Source organism: Vidua chalybeata, chromosome 4 (assembly GCF_026979565.1).
Source record: "Vidua chalybeata isolate OUT-0048 chromosome 4, bVidCha1 merged haplotype, whole genome shotgun sequence".
NCBI lineage: Eukaryota > Metazoa > Chordata > Aves > Passeriformes > Viduidae > Vidua > Vidua chalybeata.
In genome coordinates, this window is record NC_071533.1 from 25,698,177 (window position 1) to 25,714,927 (window position 16,751).

General features: G+C 40.8%; 1 protein-coding gene across 5 annotated transcripts in view; it reads right to left on the minus strand.

The window, feature by feature from the left end:
• Positions 1-10,684: 10,684 nt before the first annotated feature.
• The window catches only part of LEF1 (lymphoid enhancer binding factor 1), a 71,110-nt gene continuing 65,043 nt past the window's right edge, over positions 10,685-16,751 (minus strand). For 3 of the 5 annotated variants that reach the window (XM_053941057.1, XM_053941053.1, XM_053941054.1), the window contains one exon: positions 10,685-11,796. In XM_053941057.1, coding sequence (XP_053797032.1) covers positions 11,717-11,796 — 80 coding nt within the window. In that variant the 3' untranslated portion in view covers positions 10,685-11,716. The remainder of the gene's footprint in view (positions 11,797-16,751) is intronic. The other 2 variants (XM_053941058.1, XM_053941055.1) reach the window with 1 other exon arrangement.

A 16,751-nucleotide genomic window follows, 5' to 3' on the forward strand; every position in this document is an offset into this window, starting at 1 on the left:
GACCTGCTCTCACCATTCAGCTGTCCTTGAATTTTTATTAATAGTGGACAAGAGATTGTGAAAACAAATGAGGGATAGAAGAGAAAGGAGGGAAGGGTGTTTGGTTTCCCTCACTGCCTACTTTTAAAACCTTTAGTCTATTATCCTTTCTGTCAGCAGGCCTCACAGATTTAGAGCATTTGCCCCACTTTGGTCAAAGCTTTGGGATGTACGCTTGGCACAGCTCGAGGGCAGCTTGACAGCCAGCAGCTGAGGAGTCGGACAGGAGCCCAGCGACTGCAGCTGGGAAGATGGCTCCAGATTCAGCATCTGGGTCATTTCAGCTGCCAAATGTGCTCCATCTGTGGTCAACCTAGCTGCTGACACGGCGGGGGAGAAAACGGGAGCACAGCAAATTTTAAACAGGGACTTGAAAGCAGAATCTTTATTGGGCAGAGGAGGGTGCTCTGCAGGAGTGGCTTATGGAGAATAAAGTGCAAGAGGTGGCAGTAAAGTTTGATCTGAACAGGAATTAAGTGTGTAGAAGTGATTGAACCAGCAACTGCATAAAATAACTTGGAAAGGTATCTTTTTTTCTTTCATAGATGAATTGCATTTGTCCCCCAAGCCATCTGACCCAAGGATTTTGAGGTGACAATGCAAATATCCTTCAAAAACCAATTAACAGGAGTTAACTCCAGCATCTAGCATGGGCTCTTCAGAGCAATGAGATCCAGTACTCCCAGCCATGCACTTCAGCAGTGAATCAGGTCTCTGAAAAGCAAGGTAGTGGCTTCTAAATGAGATTCAGTTGTGGTTTGAGTTTGTTTTCTTTTCAAGCCATATTTGGTGGCTTGTTCTGTGGATGGGGCTCTTACATACCTCCAGGTATCTGTGAAACTTTTGAGGTTCATCAACCAATCTCTTCTGGAGACCCACTTATTATAAATTAGTGAATGTTTATCAGGGTGAAGAAGCAAGAAAGAAGATATTTGCTGTATGAAGTGGGGAATAATGACATACAATTGTCTTGTTAAATCTGTATCTGTTATTAGAATGAGAAGGCCATCTGAAAAATAGGTGTTTTGTTTACCTGCCCTAAAGGTGATTTGATGTGAAAAGATCTTATATGTTCTTGACTTTGTGCCAGGCTTTGGTCAGTAAAGTCTGCAAGTGAGTTAGGTGTAAGCTAATGCAATGCAGTGTATTCCTGTGGCCGGGTGTGGTGCTAGGAGGTGGGAGGTACTAGCAGACACTCTCTGTTGTTTAATACATGCTTCTTAATGCATCTAGAGGAAGCCCCTTTACAATACCAAGTGACTTTAAAGATGTGGACAAACTACACACAGCTTCTGTGGTTTGTAGAGACCAACTTTTCCTAATAATTTATTGCTGACAGTTTTGGAGCTAAGTTTTTCAAGAGAACTACCCATAGCTGTGGTGCTACATTCTTTTCTACATTATTTTCTACCACAGCAGTGATCCACATCTCAATATTTTTATTCACTACAGTTTGTGACCATGTGAGCAATTCTAAAACTGACCTGAATAATGCCTTTTCTTTGTGCTTTTTAGAAGAGCTGAGACCAGGAGCAAAAGCAGATGCTGTGATTCTTTTGAGAGCTATAGCTTTTCATGTTATATGTTCCTTCAGTAGCTTTTTCTGTTATTCACTGCCAGAGGGATGTGCTTCTACTGAATTCTGTTAGAGAAGGGTTAAGTAGAGACACAATCTGGTAACTGTAAAGATGATTTGTAGAATGATCTGCCTTGAGCTTTTTGATCTTCTCAAAAGTTCACATCAAAACTGAAATCACTCTTTATATACCATTTACTATCCAATATACTTGTTTGTTTATAAATGCAATGCTATGCAGAGTCTTAATTTAAATGTATGAGATCATAGAACAATCTGTGATTATGTCAGGTGTTACTGATAATATATTAGATTTAGGTTTGTATGCCCATGGAGCAACTTTGCACTTGTTCAATTCACTCTTCTCTTTGATTCCCCTAGAGGTTTTCTATTTGGTTTTCCATAAATTGCAAATATCTCACGGCAGTGCATTTTGGAGAAACCAGCACCATAAAGCTCTAATGCTGGCTGGAAGTTTTGGTTGCTTCTGGGGCAGGAATAATACAAAACATCAAACCTAGTTATTAAAGGAGCCATTTTTTTTTTTTTTTTGTCATGTGGTGGCACAAGGCATCGCAGTGAGGCATAAGGCCAAGCTTTGTTTCCAGCCTGGGCTCAGAGGCTGCAAGTTGGCTGCAGCACAGGAGGATATTTTAGCACAAGGCTTTTGCTTGGCGGGCACTAAGGAACTTGTCGCTTACTTTGGCTGTCCCATGCTGCCAGATAACAGGATTTTTTCCTAGCCTGTTGTTTGCTGCTGCTTTGCTTTGTGCATCTCTGTCCTGCCTGGTAACAGCTTCTTCTATTCTGGTCCATTTTTTCTGCCAGCAACCACTTCTGGGTGGTTTTCTGTAAATGGAGAAACCCTTACAGTATTCGCTAGTTAAAGAATGCAAGTTTTTTGTCATTAGTAACTTAAACCCCCCATTTGGAGTCTTGGCTTCAGCAACAAAAATGTTGTGGATTAACCACTTTAACCAGCAAGAGGCTTTCTGATGAGCTGTGGGAAGAAGTGTATGCTTGGTGGTAGGTCTACAGTAAACAGCTGGAATTTGCATGTGGTGAATTAGCACCAAATAAAACCCCCTTTTTTTCCTTAATTATCCTTGCATACTCAAATGGACCTATTAAACATTTGTGCAGTAGAAATTGGTAAAACCACACATTTACAGTAAGTGGATCTTGGTTAGGCTCAGGCTGACATTTGTCTGCTCTGTTGGTGGCAGGACCTATGTAAGTAACATATAATCCAAGGAAGGGACCACTGATCCCTGACTCCTTGGCATGCAGTGGTGCCCTGACATGGATTGAAGCACTGCAGTCATTGGAAGGGAGCCCTTGCTTCAACTCAGAATCTTCACCTACTTTACATTAACTTTGTTTGAGACCTGCTGCTTTGACTCCTGCACAGCCACAATCATAAGCAGGTGTAAGATACACTGCATTTGTATTTCACAGGCTTTTTAGTTGTTAGTTTTCTCTAAAGAGGTTGTAAAAGGTAAACTGTTTCTGACAACTGCTTTATTTCTCTGAATATGTCAAGAGGGCTAATGTGTTCCTTACAGCTGATGTTCAAATTCTTTTTTTCATTACAATTTAGGGTGCAATTTCTAAAAGCCTTTTATTTCAGTTGGAAGCCTAGTGATGTTTTCCAGAATGTCTAAACAGGTGAGGCATCTAGCTTCCTATGATTTCTTCTCAGCACTGAAATCCCTCTCAGAGCTTTAAAAAAGCATTTATTGAAGAGCCTGATTTTGGGGGCCCTAGTTTACTTTTAAATCTTGAACCTAATTTCCAAAATAATGGGGAATATTAGAAAAGAGCTGGCATGGACTTTGATGGCAAGTTCTTCCACCTCCTTTCAGTTCTTGAGACAATGTGAAAGAAAACAGCAACTTTCATACTTTTCTTCCTCTGTTTCCTCTTTGTCTAATTCCTCGAACACAATTACTTGCAGGAATAAAATTCTGCTCTTGCTAATTAGTAACTTCAGACAGTAGCAATCAGACTGTGCTTCTAATGGTCAGAAAAAGGTACTGCCTTCTGATTTCTTCACCCTCTCCTTTCACTTCATTTTGAGTCAGAGGGTTATCCCATCTGCTTATGGATGGGTTTCTGAGTGCTTCTGACATCAGTGCCAGACAGTGAGCAGTGGACACCCCAATAATTTTAAGTGCTTTAAAAGACATCTGTGAGTCCTTTGAGGAGGAGCATGGGTGAAATGGAGTGCAGGGAAATAGTTCATTGAGAGGGAGCTGATTTGAATGAGGCTGTGGATTCTGAAACCAGTCAGGGTGCTTTTAAGAACATAGCAGTGTGTGTGAAGTGTGAGATTGAGAATGGCCATTTAAATAGCTTCCTTTAGAGTAAGAGACAGAAGATACTTGGAGAATTTAATTAATTTAGTACTAGAGAGATGAGGGTTTTAAAATGGTATTTTTTTTCTTTTAATACGAGAGAATATGGGGGGACAGAGAAAAGATGCTATGAATTTCACATTAGTGGTTTTCCTGATACCATTTTTTTATTGCTTTAAACAAAAACATTACTTAAAACCAAGGAAGAAGTCTTTCTTTTTCTTAGGGACTTAGCATTTTATTTTTGGCTAAGACTGAAAGCTATTGTTGCCTAAGCTGATGCTTAACTGGCAAATCTATGAACTGAAGCCAGTATTGTTACTTGGATCTAAATTTGTAAGGACATTTGGTTGTCATAGATCAAAAGATGAACATATAGTTTAACTCAAAGACAGAGTTATATTTTAAATACTATTTGCACATGTTTACAGCTGAAATAATTGCTTAGCCTATTGACATATGATATTTGAAATAGAGGTGGAAGGGGAGAATAATGGCAAACAATGGTGAGTATGTCAAATGATTGTACAATTGGCACTGTCTGTACCCCCAGACTCATTGCTTTTTAGCAAAGACCAGAGCTTTTCCACAGTGGTAGACATTTCTGACATTACAAGGAGGAAAGTTTCTAGTGAAAACTATGACTTTGAAAAATTGCTTTTATTGTGTTTTTAGGGAATGAACTGTTTCAGTGACAGATAAGACTGGGCTTAGCTATTGCTGGTATCAGTTTGACTCAGAATTTCATGTCATTCATATTATGAGAGTAGTGCTAGTCCACAAGCACACAGCTCAACTTGCTATGGATTTATATTGAAACTGGGAAATAAATCAATCTAAAAGGAGTGCCATATTCTCTACCTTCTGCAGGCAAGGAGGTGGTTTTAGAGAACTTGCTGGGTCTGCTGGGAAATGGAGAGAGAAGTAACAAAGTTTGATATTTGGTAGCTGGAAATCCAGCATGTGTTAGAGGATTTTAGATACCTTTGACTAGAAGTGATTTCAAGATGTGAATTAGCAAGGACTTCCTTCAACCCCAACTACTGTATGCTGCAAAGAATGTGGCAGGCTTTTCAGTCCTGGTTAGGAGTTGTCTTCTGCTTAATTTAATTAAAAATTGGCCACAATGTCTAAAATAAAATGTTTGAAATCTGGTAATAAAGGGACAGGTGAGGAAGTCCTGCCTAATCTTCATTGTTCAGATAAGAGTGGTGTGTAGTTGGAACTGGTGTTTGCACTTTTCCCTTTCATCTTTCCTGTGAGCTGCTGCTTCTACTTAGTTACACCCTCAGCCTAAGCATGGGTCTCTCCACACTTCCCTGGGGTCATGGCAGTGTAAATGCTATAATAGCAGTAGTGCCCAATAGAAAATAGCTCAGGTGAAACTCTTAAATCCACACCCATCAGCTTTCTCTTGTGCTTTATTCTCTCTGTTCTGTCTGGGTTTCTTTGCCATTGCCTCTGAAAGTGAGCTAACTCCTGCCCAAAAATGGCAAAGGGTTAAGCTAGTGAGACAATGGCTGGAATAAGGTGATCTGAAGAATTCTTTGCATTTTGGTTGATAAATACAGTATATTCCACATTTCTATAATTGTGTGGTAGCTGTTATGACAACTATACCTGTAGTGTAGCTGTATGCATCTCATTTAAAAATCTCTTAATTCTTCTGTCTGTGGTTTACATGAGTTACATATAATTGTATCTGATCCTCACAACATACCTGGGAGCTAAGGAAGTACCATCCTTCAAATGTGCTTGGGGAACACATATGCAGGGAATTCTTCCTTCACTTGTCTAGAAAATAGTCTTTCTTCCCTTTCTTCCTTCAAATTGTATTTATTTCCAAACGGGACAGAATGAAAATACAGTATAAGTGTTAGACCTGTGCTAGATTTAAGTCCTTTTTTTTTAGGTTTTCATAGGAAAATCGATGTGATTAGCAGTGATTTCATAGGAAATCCAGCATTAGGTCATTGGAAAGGGGGAACTGCTTCTGAATGAGCGAGAGCAGTTAGCAAAGCTGTTCCGTCAGCAGGGCGCTCTTCTGCTAATGAGGGCAGGCCAAGAGCAGAGGAGTCAAAACACAGGAGACAGGGGGAGGAGGGAAGTGGCCTAGAGTATAAGTGAAATCAAATGGACTAGAGGGAAGAAAGGAATAAACTACTTGAATATTGAGAAATGGCTTGCAATTACTTTTCAGTATGTAATTTCAGTAAATTCACACTTACTAAACAATTCAATATTAGTACCAGTATAGGCAGAATTAGACTGCTCAGTGATTAACTAAGTGCTGTGAGTGGTTTGATTTCTGGGTCATGCAGTTATACCAGTCCCACTCAAAGGGAAACTTTGACCATATGTGAAATCTGCCTTATAAAATTTGAATTTTCAAACAGTGGATAAAACCATTCATGGTTAAATTTGTTGAGAGTTATTAGATTAGGATGTTTTGATTGTAAATTCTTTCAGGTTATTGTCATAAAAAGTTGAGTACAGTTTGAAGCTATCAGGTCTTTTTATAGGAAAAAAGCAACGGCTGTTCTGTCACATGATTTAGTTGCAAATATGATTACTGCCTATTAATTTAGCATTAATAGAGTGTAGAATGAAAGAAGTTGTTGCTGTTGATGTTAATCATGACAAAATTAAACATTTCACAGAGAAGAGTAAAAAGGAAACATATTTCAGGGTAGCAAAAGCAAAAACTAGAATGTAAGAATCTTGTCCATCTTGGGCTTTTTTCAGTCAAAGAATGTAGTCACTGCCATGTTGTGCTGTGTGCTGTCTCCTCTTTTGTTACCCAGCACTTTGCTTTCACAGGCAGGTGCCAAGAAGAGCTAATTTTTCTATAGCATTCTGCTTCGTCAAGATCTGAGTCCTTGCTTGTGTGGCTTTTTCTCTCTGTCTTAAAAGACACAGATGTCCTAACTCAGCCAAATAGGTATCCTGTAGGACTTTTTTAGCCACTCTTCTTAGCTGTAGGAAATTTGTACAAATTCAAAGAATGGCCTGTCCAAATAACTCTTCTGACCATCATTAAGTTTTGGAGTATGTTATTTTTCTTATTCTGCTGAAGATTTTATTATGTCAGTTACCTTTTCTCAGCACAGTGAACAGTACAGTCCACTTTTGGGGTGAGTTGCTCTTCTAGTATGAAGCAGAAATTTTTCTCCTAGCTCTTCTGGTTTATGCTGATTTTCCATAGCTGACAGGTTAATGAACCTGTTTCTTATTTGTATTTGTTGGGTTTCTGGAAGGTGAGATGGGTGAGTTTATGAAAATGTGAATTGTAGAACAGCATTCACAAGAAGAATACCTTGGTTTTCTTAGGGTTCCTAGACCAGGTATGCAGTGACTGTTATCTCAGCCAAGCAGACATCTGTGATTCAGTGAAGGCATGGTTGTTGCAGGAGAAGCCATCATTTAAAATCCATGGCCTGAAGGCATGACTGTTTATCTGGGAGGATGGGGAGCAGTATTTCAGTCCTTGTTTTGACCCAGTCAAAAACTGGTGATTAAGAGGTTCATTTCCCCTATTTCTGGCACATATGTTCCTTTTCCTGGGCAGATGCCCATTTGCTTGCTTGGCTTTCTAAACCTGAGCTTCATATCTATGAGGAGACTCAGAGGGTAAATTCATACATTAATCCAGAGTTTCTCTTCCTGATGTGTTGTGAAGAAATGAATGTGTTTGGGCATACTTTCTAGGTTTTTGGTTTCATCTCGGAATGTGTTTATAAGCCAACCATTTTCCTGTTACAGCTTCTCCTTTTGGCTGACTTCCTTTTTAGCCCAGTAGTCTTTCACTGACCTGACTCAGGAGAAAGGTATTATATATATATATAGCTGACAGACTTCTGGCTATTTATGGACTTACTTATTTCCCCTCTAATGTTCTACTTTGTGTTAAGTCCTTATTCTGAAGGAGAGGCTTCCTTGCATGTTAGTCCCCTTGCAAATGAAGGGAAAAAACTGCAGCTGCCTTATGGGAGAGGTTACAAACCATTTCTTAAGTCTCAGTAGTGTCCTTCATTTTCTGCCAGTCTTGCTTTAGCCTGATTAGCTGCCATGTAGATCAGAGCAGGAGGCCACCAGGAAACAGAATGGTTGCTTCAAAGCCTTGTGAACTGCATTGGTTTCAAAGGAGTGCAGACAACTGATGCTGTGGATTCTACTGTCCTAGAGCCTGGAGCAAGGATTGGGTCCTTAAGGTCCTACATTTTCTGCAAATTGACCCAGCCATCAAACTAAGTGACTGCTTTTTCTGTTGCCTAATCCAAAGCGGAAGATAATTCAGTAGAGCTGGTGAGTCCCTATAAGCACAACTAGTGAATCTGTCATCACTTGCTGCATAAGAAGCCAAAGTTAGCTGAAGCATTGTTCTTTTATGTAACACAGGGAAAATGGCTCTGCTCCAGGCAATCCAGAAGCATGAGGAGCCAGACCATCCTGTGATGTTGGCCTGATTAACTGTAAATAATCCTGGCTCAACTCCCCTGTTCTGTATCTGCTGGTTTTGGTGAGGGAAGGGGGAAGGCTGTGTGTTTCCTAGGTACTGGGATAGCTCTGTGTCTATGAACTAGGCTACCCGTGCTGTGATCCTTGCAGGAACTGCTTTTAGTACATGCACAGAACCAAGTGTGGGGGCAGAGAGTGGTTTGTGAATGCTTGTACAGAAGTGCCTGGATAATTAACTCAGCCATTAGGTAGGAGCATTTAAATCCTTGAAGATATTTTCTGTGGGAAATACATGATAGTCATCTCCTCAGGCACCCAAAAGAGACCAGGTTAGATTCCGATGTCTGCCTAAATTGCACATCAGGAATTCAGGTGCTGGTTTTGAGTCTCACCTGGAATAATTTGTTCCATGTCACAAGGATTTAAACCTAGTCTTACTGCCAGGGTAGCACCATCACCACTTGGTTATCTTTACTAGCTCATCTGTCTCCACTGACAAGCTGGCACAGTACAGTGAGGGCTCTTTTGGTTCCACAGGGGACCGAAATGCCAATTAGCAGGGGAGGGCAGGAGTGGACACAGACCCAAGTCACAGGGGGTATTCCGGGATAGCAGGGTTACTGTTTCAGGTGCTCTCATGGCAGCATCCTAAGCCTTGCATATTAGTTAACCTTTCCCATAGCTGCTGTATGTGAAAGATCTTTGATCTATGAATGAGCCCAACACATGTTGCTTGTTCACTGTATGTTAACAGCAGAGATATTATTTTTAGCTCCCAAATTCTTTTTCTTCACTATTAGAGCTGAAAGACCTTCCGTCCTTAAGGCGGGCAACTGTTCACAACAGTGTACTGGGGACAATGTGCTACATGAAGCTAACACTTCCTTTGGGAACAATTTTTTTCAGAATGGATAAATGGCTCTTTAAATAGCCATTACAAAATCTAAATGAAGTAGTCATGTTTTATAAAGTTCTAAAGAGAAATGTTGTCTTTGGAACATGTAATTTGCAGATCTCACTGCAGTAATCTTTGATTTAGAACAATTTCAGCACTAAGTACTTGCCGTTTTTCCCCTTTAAAAAACAAAACCAAACCCCAAACCAAAAGCCAGACAGGTTTCCAGCAAAGGCTGGGATAATTGAATGGAAACATAGCCAAGTCTTGCAAAACTCCAGTATATAGTTGCTATTCTCTCAAGAGATATTGTCTCCTGCCATATGAAAGCCTGGTCACTTGTTTTTCTTTTTTTTTTCTTTTTTTTTTTTTTTTTTAACATAATCACCAGTTGCTAGAAATAAATATTGCAAGAACTAATATGCTGGTTACAGCCTTAAATCTGCAGTGCACACTGGTTTAAGAGGAAGTTGTTTTATAACATTTCTGATTATGAAATTTCTTATGCAACCAAGTTAAAGGGTCATTTGTAAACAATCCAGTTCCAAAGCTTCCTTAGGCAGTAACTGACCTATGCCAATTCTTGTAGCTTGACACAGTCCAGTCTCATACCAAACAAGATTTGGGAGCTGGAATATAAAGAATGCTGATTCAATGTACAATTCATAATATTTCTTTTTCACTCACAAATCAATGGAGTAGTTCCATCTATGGCTCCAGTGCCTGGGTTTTTTTACAACTCTTAATAGAAGTGAGGACGCTGTGCTGCTTGCTATGGCAGGAACATCTCCCAGGCACCACTGGCATAGGCAGGCCATGCTGACTCCGGATCTCAGACCATGAAACCAGGTCTTGCACAGTTGATTCTGCATCCGGCTTCAGTCCCTGACTGAGGAATAATTTATACAGCTACAAGAAATTTAACTGTAGGCCTCTATCTCTTGTGTGGGCATGGAGCGCATCCAGAAAGAAGCAAATCCATATTCATGATCATCAGCCTAAAACCACTGCTCCCTTCCCTAAGATTTTGCTAGGAAAATGATGATGGAGGGATCCTTAATACTTCCACTTAGGCCAAAGCTAACTGAGCAGCACAAGGGACCATTGAGCCTCCCCATTCCTTTATTCCTGGTATGGAACTGAGACTTCTGCTCACTTTTCAAAGAAAAAGTCATTTTCCAAAATCACTTCAGGTGAGCAAACAGCCAAACAGACACATTGTATTTCCTACAACAGAAGACTGAGCCAGAAATCTTCAGCCTTACAAGTGACTGTGCCTTCCTGAGCTTGCTTCTACCTTTGAGGGATTCTAGCAAAAACCACTTTTTTTTTTTTTTTTTAAGCCAATTTTAAAGACAGTTAACTTTCATTTTATTACAAAGCTTTTATTAAAAAACAAATGCTCAGCACATTAACTCAAACTGGAATGACAAAAAAAAATTGGTTGACAGTATTTTTGGCAAAGGCTGTGCCTTACTATTTTAAAAAATGGGTACATCAATGCTCATTTCAACAACTGGCATAAAATCCCACTAACAGGCTAACAAAAACAGATACAAATACAGAACAATTGAAGTAATAATTCAAGTGCTGGGCTTTTTACAAGGAGAAGGGGAATGGGTGAGAAGGAGAACTCACTGCAGTCAGATTTGCTGGATGTATTGCTTATGTTTACAGAGTAGATGATGCAAGACTAACATGTCTACTGACCAGCTGACTGTTGTTACATTTATTTAGTTCTATAGGACACTGTATTATATAGACTGAGAGGCCACTATTTGTTACAAATAGTTTAACAAAACAGCCACCTTTTTTCCATACAGGTTTTTCCTCTGGCAGAAAAAAAAAGAAAAATTCCTTTTATTTAAAAAGTATTTCAGATTTCTGACACTTGTTTAAGCTCATACCTAGTAAAATATACACCAAAGAAATTACAAACTAAAAGTTAAAATATAAAAGCATTCAAGTTTCTTAAAAAAAGCTAAAACCAAAATTGATCCTGTCGCACCATTAAATAAAAAGAAGGTTGAGCGCGTCATCCTGGTCCAGGCAAATTCCATCCCTCGATGTGCTGTATGGGGCAGTTGTGGTCTACGTAATTCTGCTGGCTGAAGCAGGCACAGACAGCCATGCTACTGTGTTTGCTGACTCAATATGGACACAGATGAGACGGGGGCTTAAGAGTGCAAGGCAGAGGTGAAGACAAAAGCTGCTCTGCTGACCCAGGAGCTCATTTGCTCTATTTATATCGGGGCTGGACCTTGTGATTGTGAAGGATTTTGGCAGTGATTGTCTTTATGATTCAGTGTCTCTAGCAGTGACATCAGGGTGAATGACATCCTAGACAGACTCCTTGGGGTGGTCTGTGCGGATGAAGGACACACCTAGGGTTTAACAAGCTTCCATCTCCAGAAGAGGTCCTGGTGTCGCCGCCTTTGCTTTGCAAGTTGAGAAAGCATTTCTCTTCCCACCTACAGGTAAAGGGGAGGGGGGGAAGAGAGAGAGAGAGAGAGTGATAAAGACTATCTGAAGCCTTTTTTTTTAAAAAAAATAATTCTTCAAACAAGCTGGTGATGGGTCACTGTAACTCTTACAGCTCTATTAGTGGAATGTGCATTACAATGTCAAAGTTAAATGCAGAATTTATTACTACTTGCTTTTGCTTGAAGTTTGCAACTATATTTATGGAAAGTACGTTGCATTGTAAAGAGATACCAACTAGAAAGGTGGGGTTTTAAACATCCAGCATATTACAGATTTTCTTCCCTTTAGTAGTGGATTTCATTTATCTACAACGTTTGACCCAGATACCATTACAAAATTAGACATCCTCGGGCTTTAGTACTGCAGTGCAGTGGTTGAGGTCAATTAAAACTCTATTTCAGAGCCTCAAGCTCTACTCCCTGCAGACACGAAAAAAAGCTGTCTTCTGCAAGCAGTTTGGTAGAGGAATGTGGTGGATGAGGCTTGTGTGAACACTGATTCTACCATCCATCCTCATGACTGGGGAGGATTTGTTCTGCTCTTCAGTGGGGTAGGGAACATCTTCCAGCTGTGTAAGAACCATGGGTCTCCTCCCTAGCAGTAAAGTTCACTAGATCTTGGAAGGATTTATAGTCTTAGAGCATGTGAAATGGCCCACAGTGCAGGCCTAATAGGAATTGCTTATCCAGAGTGGAACAGTCTAGGTCTCTGAGTTACATTAGCTGATTTATGAAATTGCCAACTCAATCATCACCCTTGCCATTCTGATCCAGACAAGTGGGTTATAACAGAGTCTCCACCCAAAATCTCTCCGACGAGTCAGATGTTTTTCTACACATGGACACATGCTCTCCAGTAACTGTTTGGGGATTATTGGTATGTCAGAAAAATCAACATTAACCTCTAGGTTTCCATGTACTACTCAACTGCCAAATAAGTAGAAGGTTCAATGAGCAAAGCTTTTGAGTGATCGAAATTCACACAAGAATGCAGTTCAGTGGAGAAGGCAAATGAATTTTCACCAGAAGAGACACAAAATGCTTAGTCACATAAAGATACACTGCCAGCACCTTGAGTCACACAAGGCAAGACAGAACAAGTTTATGAAGAAATGGTTTAAACCACAAGTCAAACTTCTTTTAGACTAATCATGATAGATAGACTGCTTAAGCCTGCAAGAGCCACAAGCTGAATCAATCAGCAAATTACATTGCATTACATTTAGCAGTATTTAAACCAGGGCCAGTTATAACTAAGCATCTACCTTCCATCTGCTGCAGCTTCCATATCAACCATTACCACACAAAGTGGCTCACAGTGGCTGAGTAGCGTGGCAGCTCCTGAGTAAGGAGTTACACAGCCTCATGTAGTACAGGGTAGAAAGCCTCTAAAACTGATTTGTACCCTTTGATTTTAATCAGCATAAGCTGAGGCCCCAAAATCTTACTAAGCAAGTTGACTCCTTATCAGAGGTCACCAATTGTTATAGTGGAAAGTTGAGGACACTTAAGTTTAGCTGCAGACTAAGGCAGAAAAGGCCAGCATGAATTTATAGCAAACTGCTCTGTATAGCTTAGATTTGATGCAGACTCCCTTGTTGCCCACGTAGTGCCATCCCTGATACACAAGGAATAACTTACATCTGTTGCTGGTAGCCACAAAAGGACATTTAAAGCCACTGAGGCCTCTTAAACAGCACAGCTAAAAGTCCACTGGCAAACCAGCAGTTTCAACAGAGGTGGTCTGTATTGACTAATTCAGTTCCTATTTCCTCATAAAACCAGCCCATGTCCCAACTAAAAAAAGCCTCCTGAGCTTCCTGCCTTTTTTAAATTTTTTATAAAGTAGTGCAGTGCTCCGCAACACGTGCGGATCAAAGAGCTACGAAGGGCTCTACCTTTCCAAGGAGCACGAAAGAGAGGCCAAGCAAACAGCACAGAAACACTGGGGAGAGCACCCTGCAGCTTTATATTTATTTTGTGCCTTTTCATCCCGGATTTTCAAAGGTTTGGTCCAGGTTGCTCTTCCTGGGAAGGTTTTCCTCTCAGTCTTACACGAAAACATTCAGCTTCCTGTTGAGGAATGGCCTTGAGGCGCCAGGCCAGTAGTTCACAGCAGTCTGATACAAGCGCTGTGATTCAGAGCTACTCCCCATTAGCAGCCAGGAATGTCTACTTCACTGAAGGAAATGAAATGCTCTTCTGTTGAGATGGTTCCCTGCCTCCTCCCCCTTTCCCTTACCAGCAAGCTGTCTTTGAAGTCAGGAGGTTAAAATAACGACCATGTCCTTGCTCTGGCCCTCAGCTTTTTCCAACAGCGGCCATTGCTTCTTTCTCAATCCAGAGACAGCTTTTGCAGCGCCTGCCTCCCTTCCATAGCTCCTAACTATAGCCAGCTCCTCTAGAGAGGCTGCAGACACCACTGTGATTCTGAAAGGGGACAGGCACAGGGAAGACCCACATATTTTTATTTCCAAGCAGTACAGCAAATTATAGAGTAGCTATCCTGAAAACAGTATCTAGAACCCAGCCTTTCCTCTGCTGCACATTAAGGCTACATGCTGGAAATTGCTTCTACTGCTGATAAACCAAATAATACCTAAAAAATACGAGTGATGATGGTGTTGCCTTACAGATATAAAACAGGTCAAATCAGGATTCTTTTCAAGAAACCACAGGCATGTGCTAAAGAGACTGAAGACTTCCCACATCTAAGGCTTCACTGGGGGGCTGCAGCTGAAGTCTCGCCAGGCGAGGCATGCCCTAGCAAAGCCCAATCCACAAGTGAAGTCGGCACAAATCAAAGACTGCAATTACAGCTCCCTGGCTGTGGTTAGGCTTCAAAGAAAGTGCTGCAAGTCACATTTTACATATGTGAAGTCTTGAGCCTGAGCCACAATAGGAGGCACTGTCTGTGCCATTTGCAGTGTACATCTGACTGTGGGAGGAAAGGGGAAAAAAGAAAAAGAAAACAACACCTCAAGTAAGAAACAGACATAAGATTCAAGAATAATGAAGTGCAAAAAGAAAAGCCTTACTATCGAAGTGATAAATCTAATTCAGGAATTGCTACAGTAAAACTGAATTCTCCTAGCAAGCCTGGGCTCAGTGGCTGAGGGGATCACAAGGGGATCTGAAGTCCTCCCCATGCTTCAGAATGAGATGGATGAAGGGTGGGTCTGCAAAGGTCTTGTTCTCCTCCTCTGGTCTTTTACTTTTCTAGAGCAAGGGAGAGAATTATGCAGCTTCATCCAGGTCATGCTAATCAAAAAGGTTATAGAAAAAAGTCAGAAATGTCTGGGTCAGTATAGGAATAAGCATGAAGTAAAAGACATACCTAACCCTTCACAGAGGGCAAGGGATATTAAACATTTTAAATGAGGTATTTTTTTCCCTATGCCTTTCCCTATCACATTGTTTGGATACAATTCTAAGGAGACAAAAGACTACATATAACAGGCAGTTACATGTATTAAAAAAAAAAAAAAAGAAAAATGTTCATCTCCAAACTTATCTTTTAATCCAGTACTTCAAACAACATGGCAAATTTAGGGACCCAAAAGCTGAAACAATCATTTTCTTTGTAAGTCCAAAACGAACGTGTTCAACTTACTGTCAGCCAATACTGTCAGTATTATTCAATACTTCAAAAACCCAGCTATGCAAAACCAGGGCATTATTTATCAGGGCAGTTCATGGTGTTTGTGAAGTCCCTCTGTATTTTCTTTAACAGCAGAGCTGGAGAGGGTTTCAGGCGCAAGCAGATAGATGCCGGCGCTGCAGTCTGCTCCTCTTCCTGCCCAGCTGTGCCATGGTTTGTGGGTTTAGCCCAAACCAGATCCTTGAGATGTTCAGGGCAAACACAAACAAACACTCCACAACCCTTGTTGTTTCTAAACAAAAAAAGCACCTCCCAACAAAACCCCAGTCATTTAAGTAATCCAATTTGCTGCAGGGTCCTACAAGCTGTTACTAAACATGGATGGAGAGACCTACGGGAGACAGGAAAAAGCCCTCTCTTAAAGAGCTGGATACCAGCAGGCAGCAGAGGAAACTTTTTAAGCTGCCTTTGTATCCAAAGAAATGACATAAAATTGTACCATAAAACTGTAACAGATGCTGCCATGTTGAAACTATGGTACTATGAAGTTTTTCTTGGTCTGTCTAACCCCTCCATCTCCCTTGCTACTTTTAACCTTGGTCCATTGCTGCTAACTGTGAATGGAGACTCCAACAGCAAATTATTCACTGCTGTTTTAAATGCCCTGAATTAACTGCCCCTGAAAATACCTCTCCATTAACTACAGGTGGGGCCTGGAGTCCTAGCTTCTGTCCTCATAGTTTGACCTCAGCTAGATGCATTAAGTGAGCAGCAGGAATATTCCTCCCCCAGCCTTCCCAAGCCAGAGACCTCTTCCAGAGCAGATTAGCTTCAGCATGGAAAACACCCAGGTATTTTAGGGTTCCCGTTTTGTGCAGCTGACGGCAATGATGCCAAGCAGGTGTGGCTCTTATCAAAGGCCCCCAGTGTAGGCAGCACAAAACTACAAGCTCTATCACTTAGCTAGAATCTTTAAAGTTATCTTACTGGAAGACCCAAGACATGTTTTTCCTGTTGGGTGTGGGAGGGGAGAGAGGCTCCATGTTTGTAATAAAAACCAGATTGCCTCTAGACAGCTGTCTCTAGCAGCTTCTTAAAGCGGAACAGTATCCTAAAGGCGACGAGGAGGGAGGAAGAAACAGACTTGTCTCCCTTCTGTATCTTTATGGCATATAATAAATATTCAGAAGACTATTTTTTAAATTATTTGTTTTCTAGACTGAGAGCTAGGAGCACTGAAATTGCTACTTCAGTTTTCACCTGCTGTAACAGAGAAGAACATGAGGTATTGCTAAAGCAATAAGTGAAAATTCTTTCAGAAGAAAGAAATAACCCGGGTACA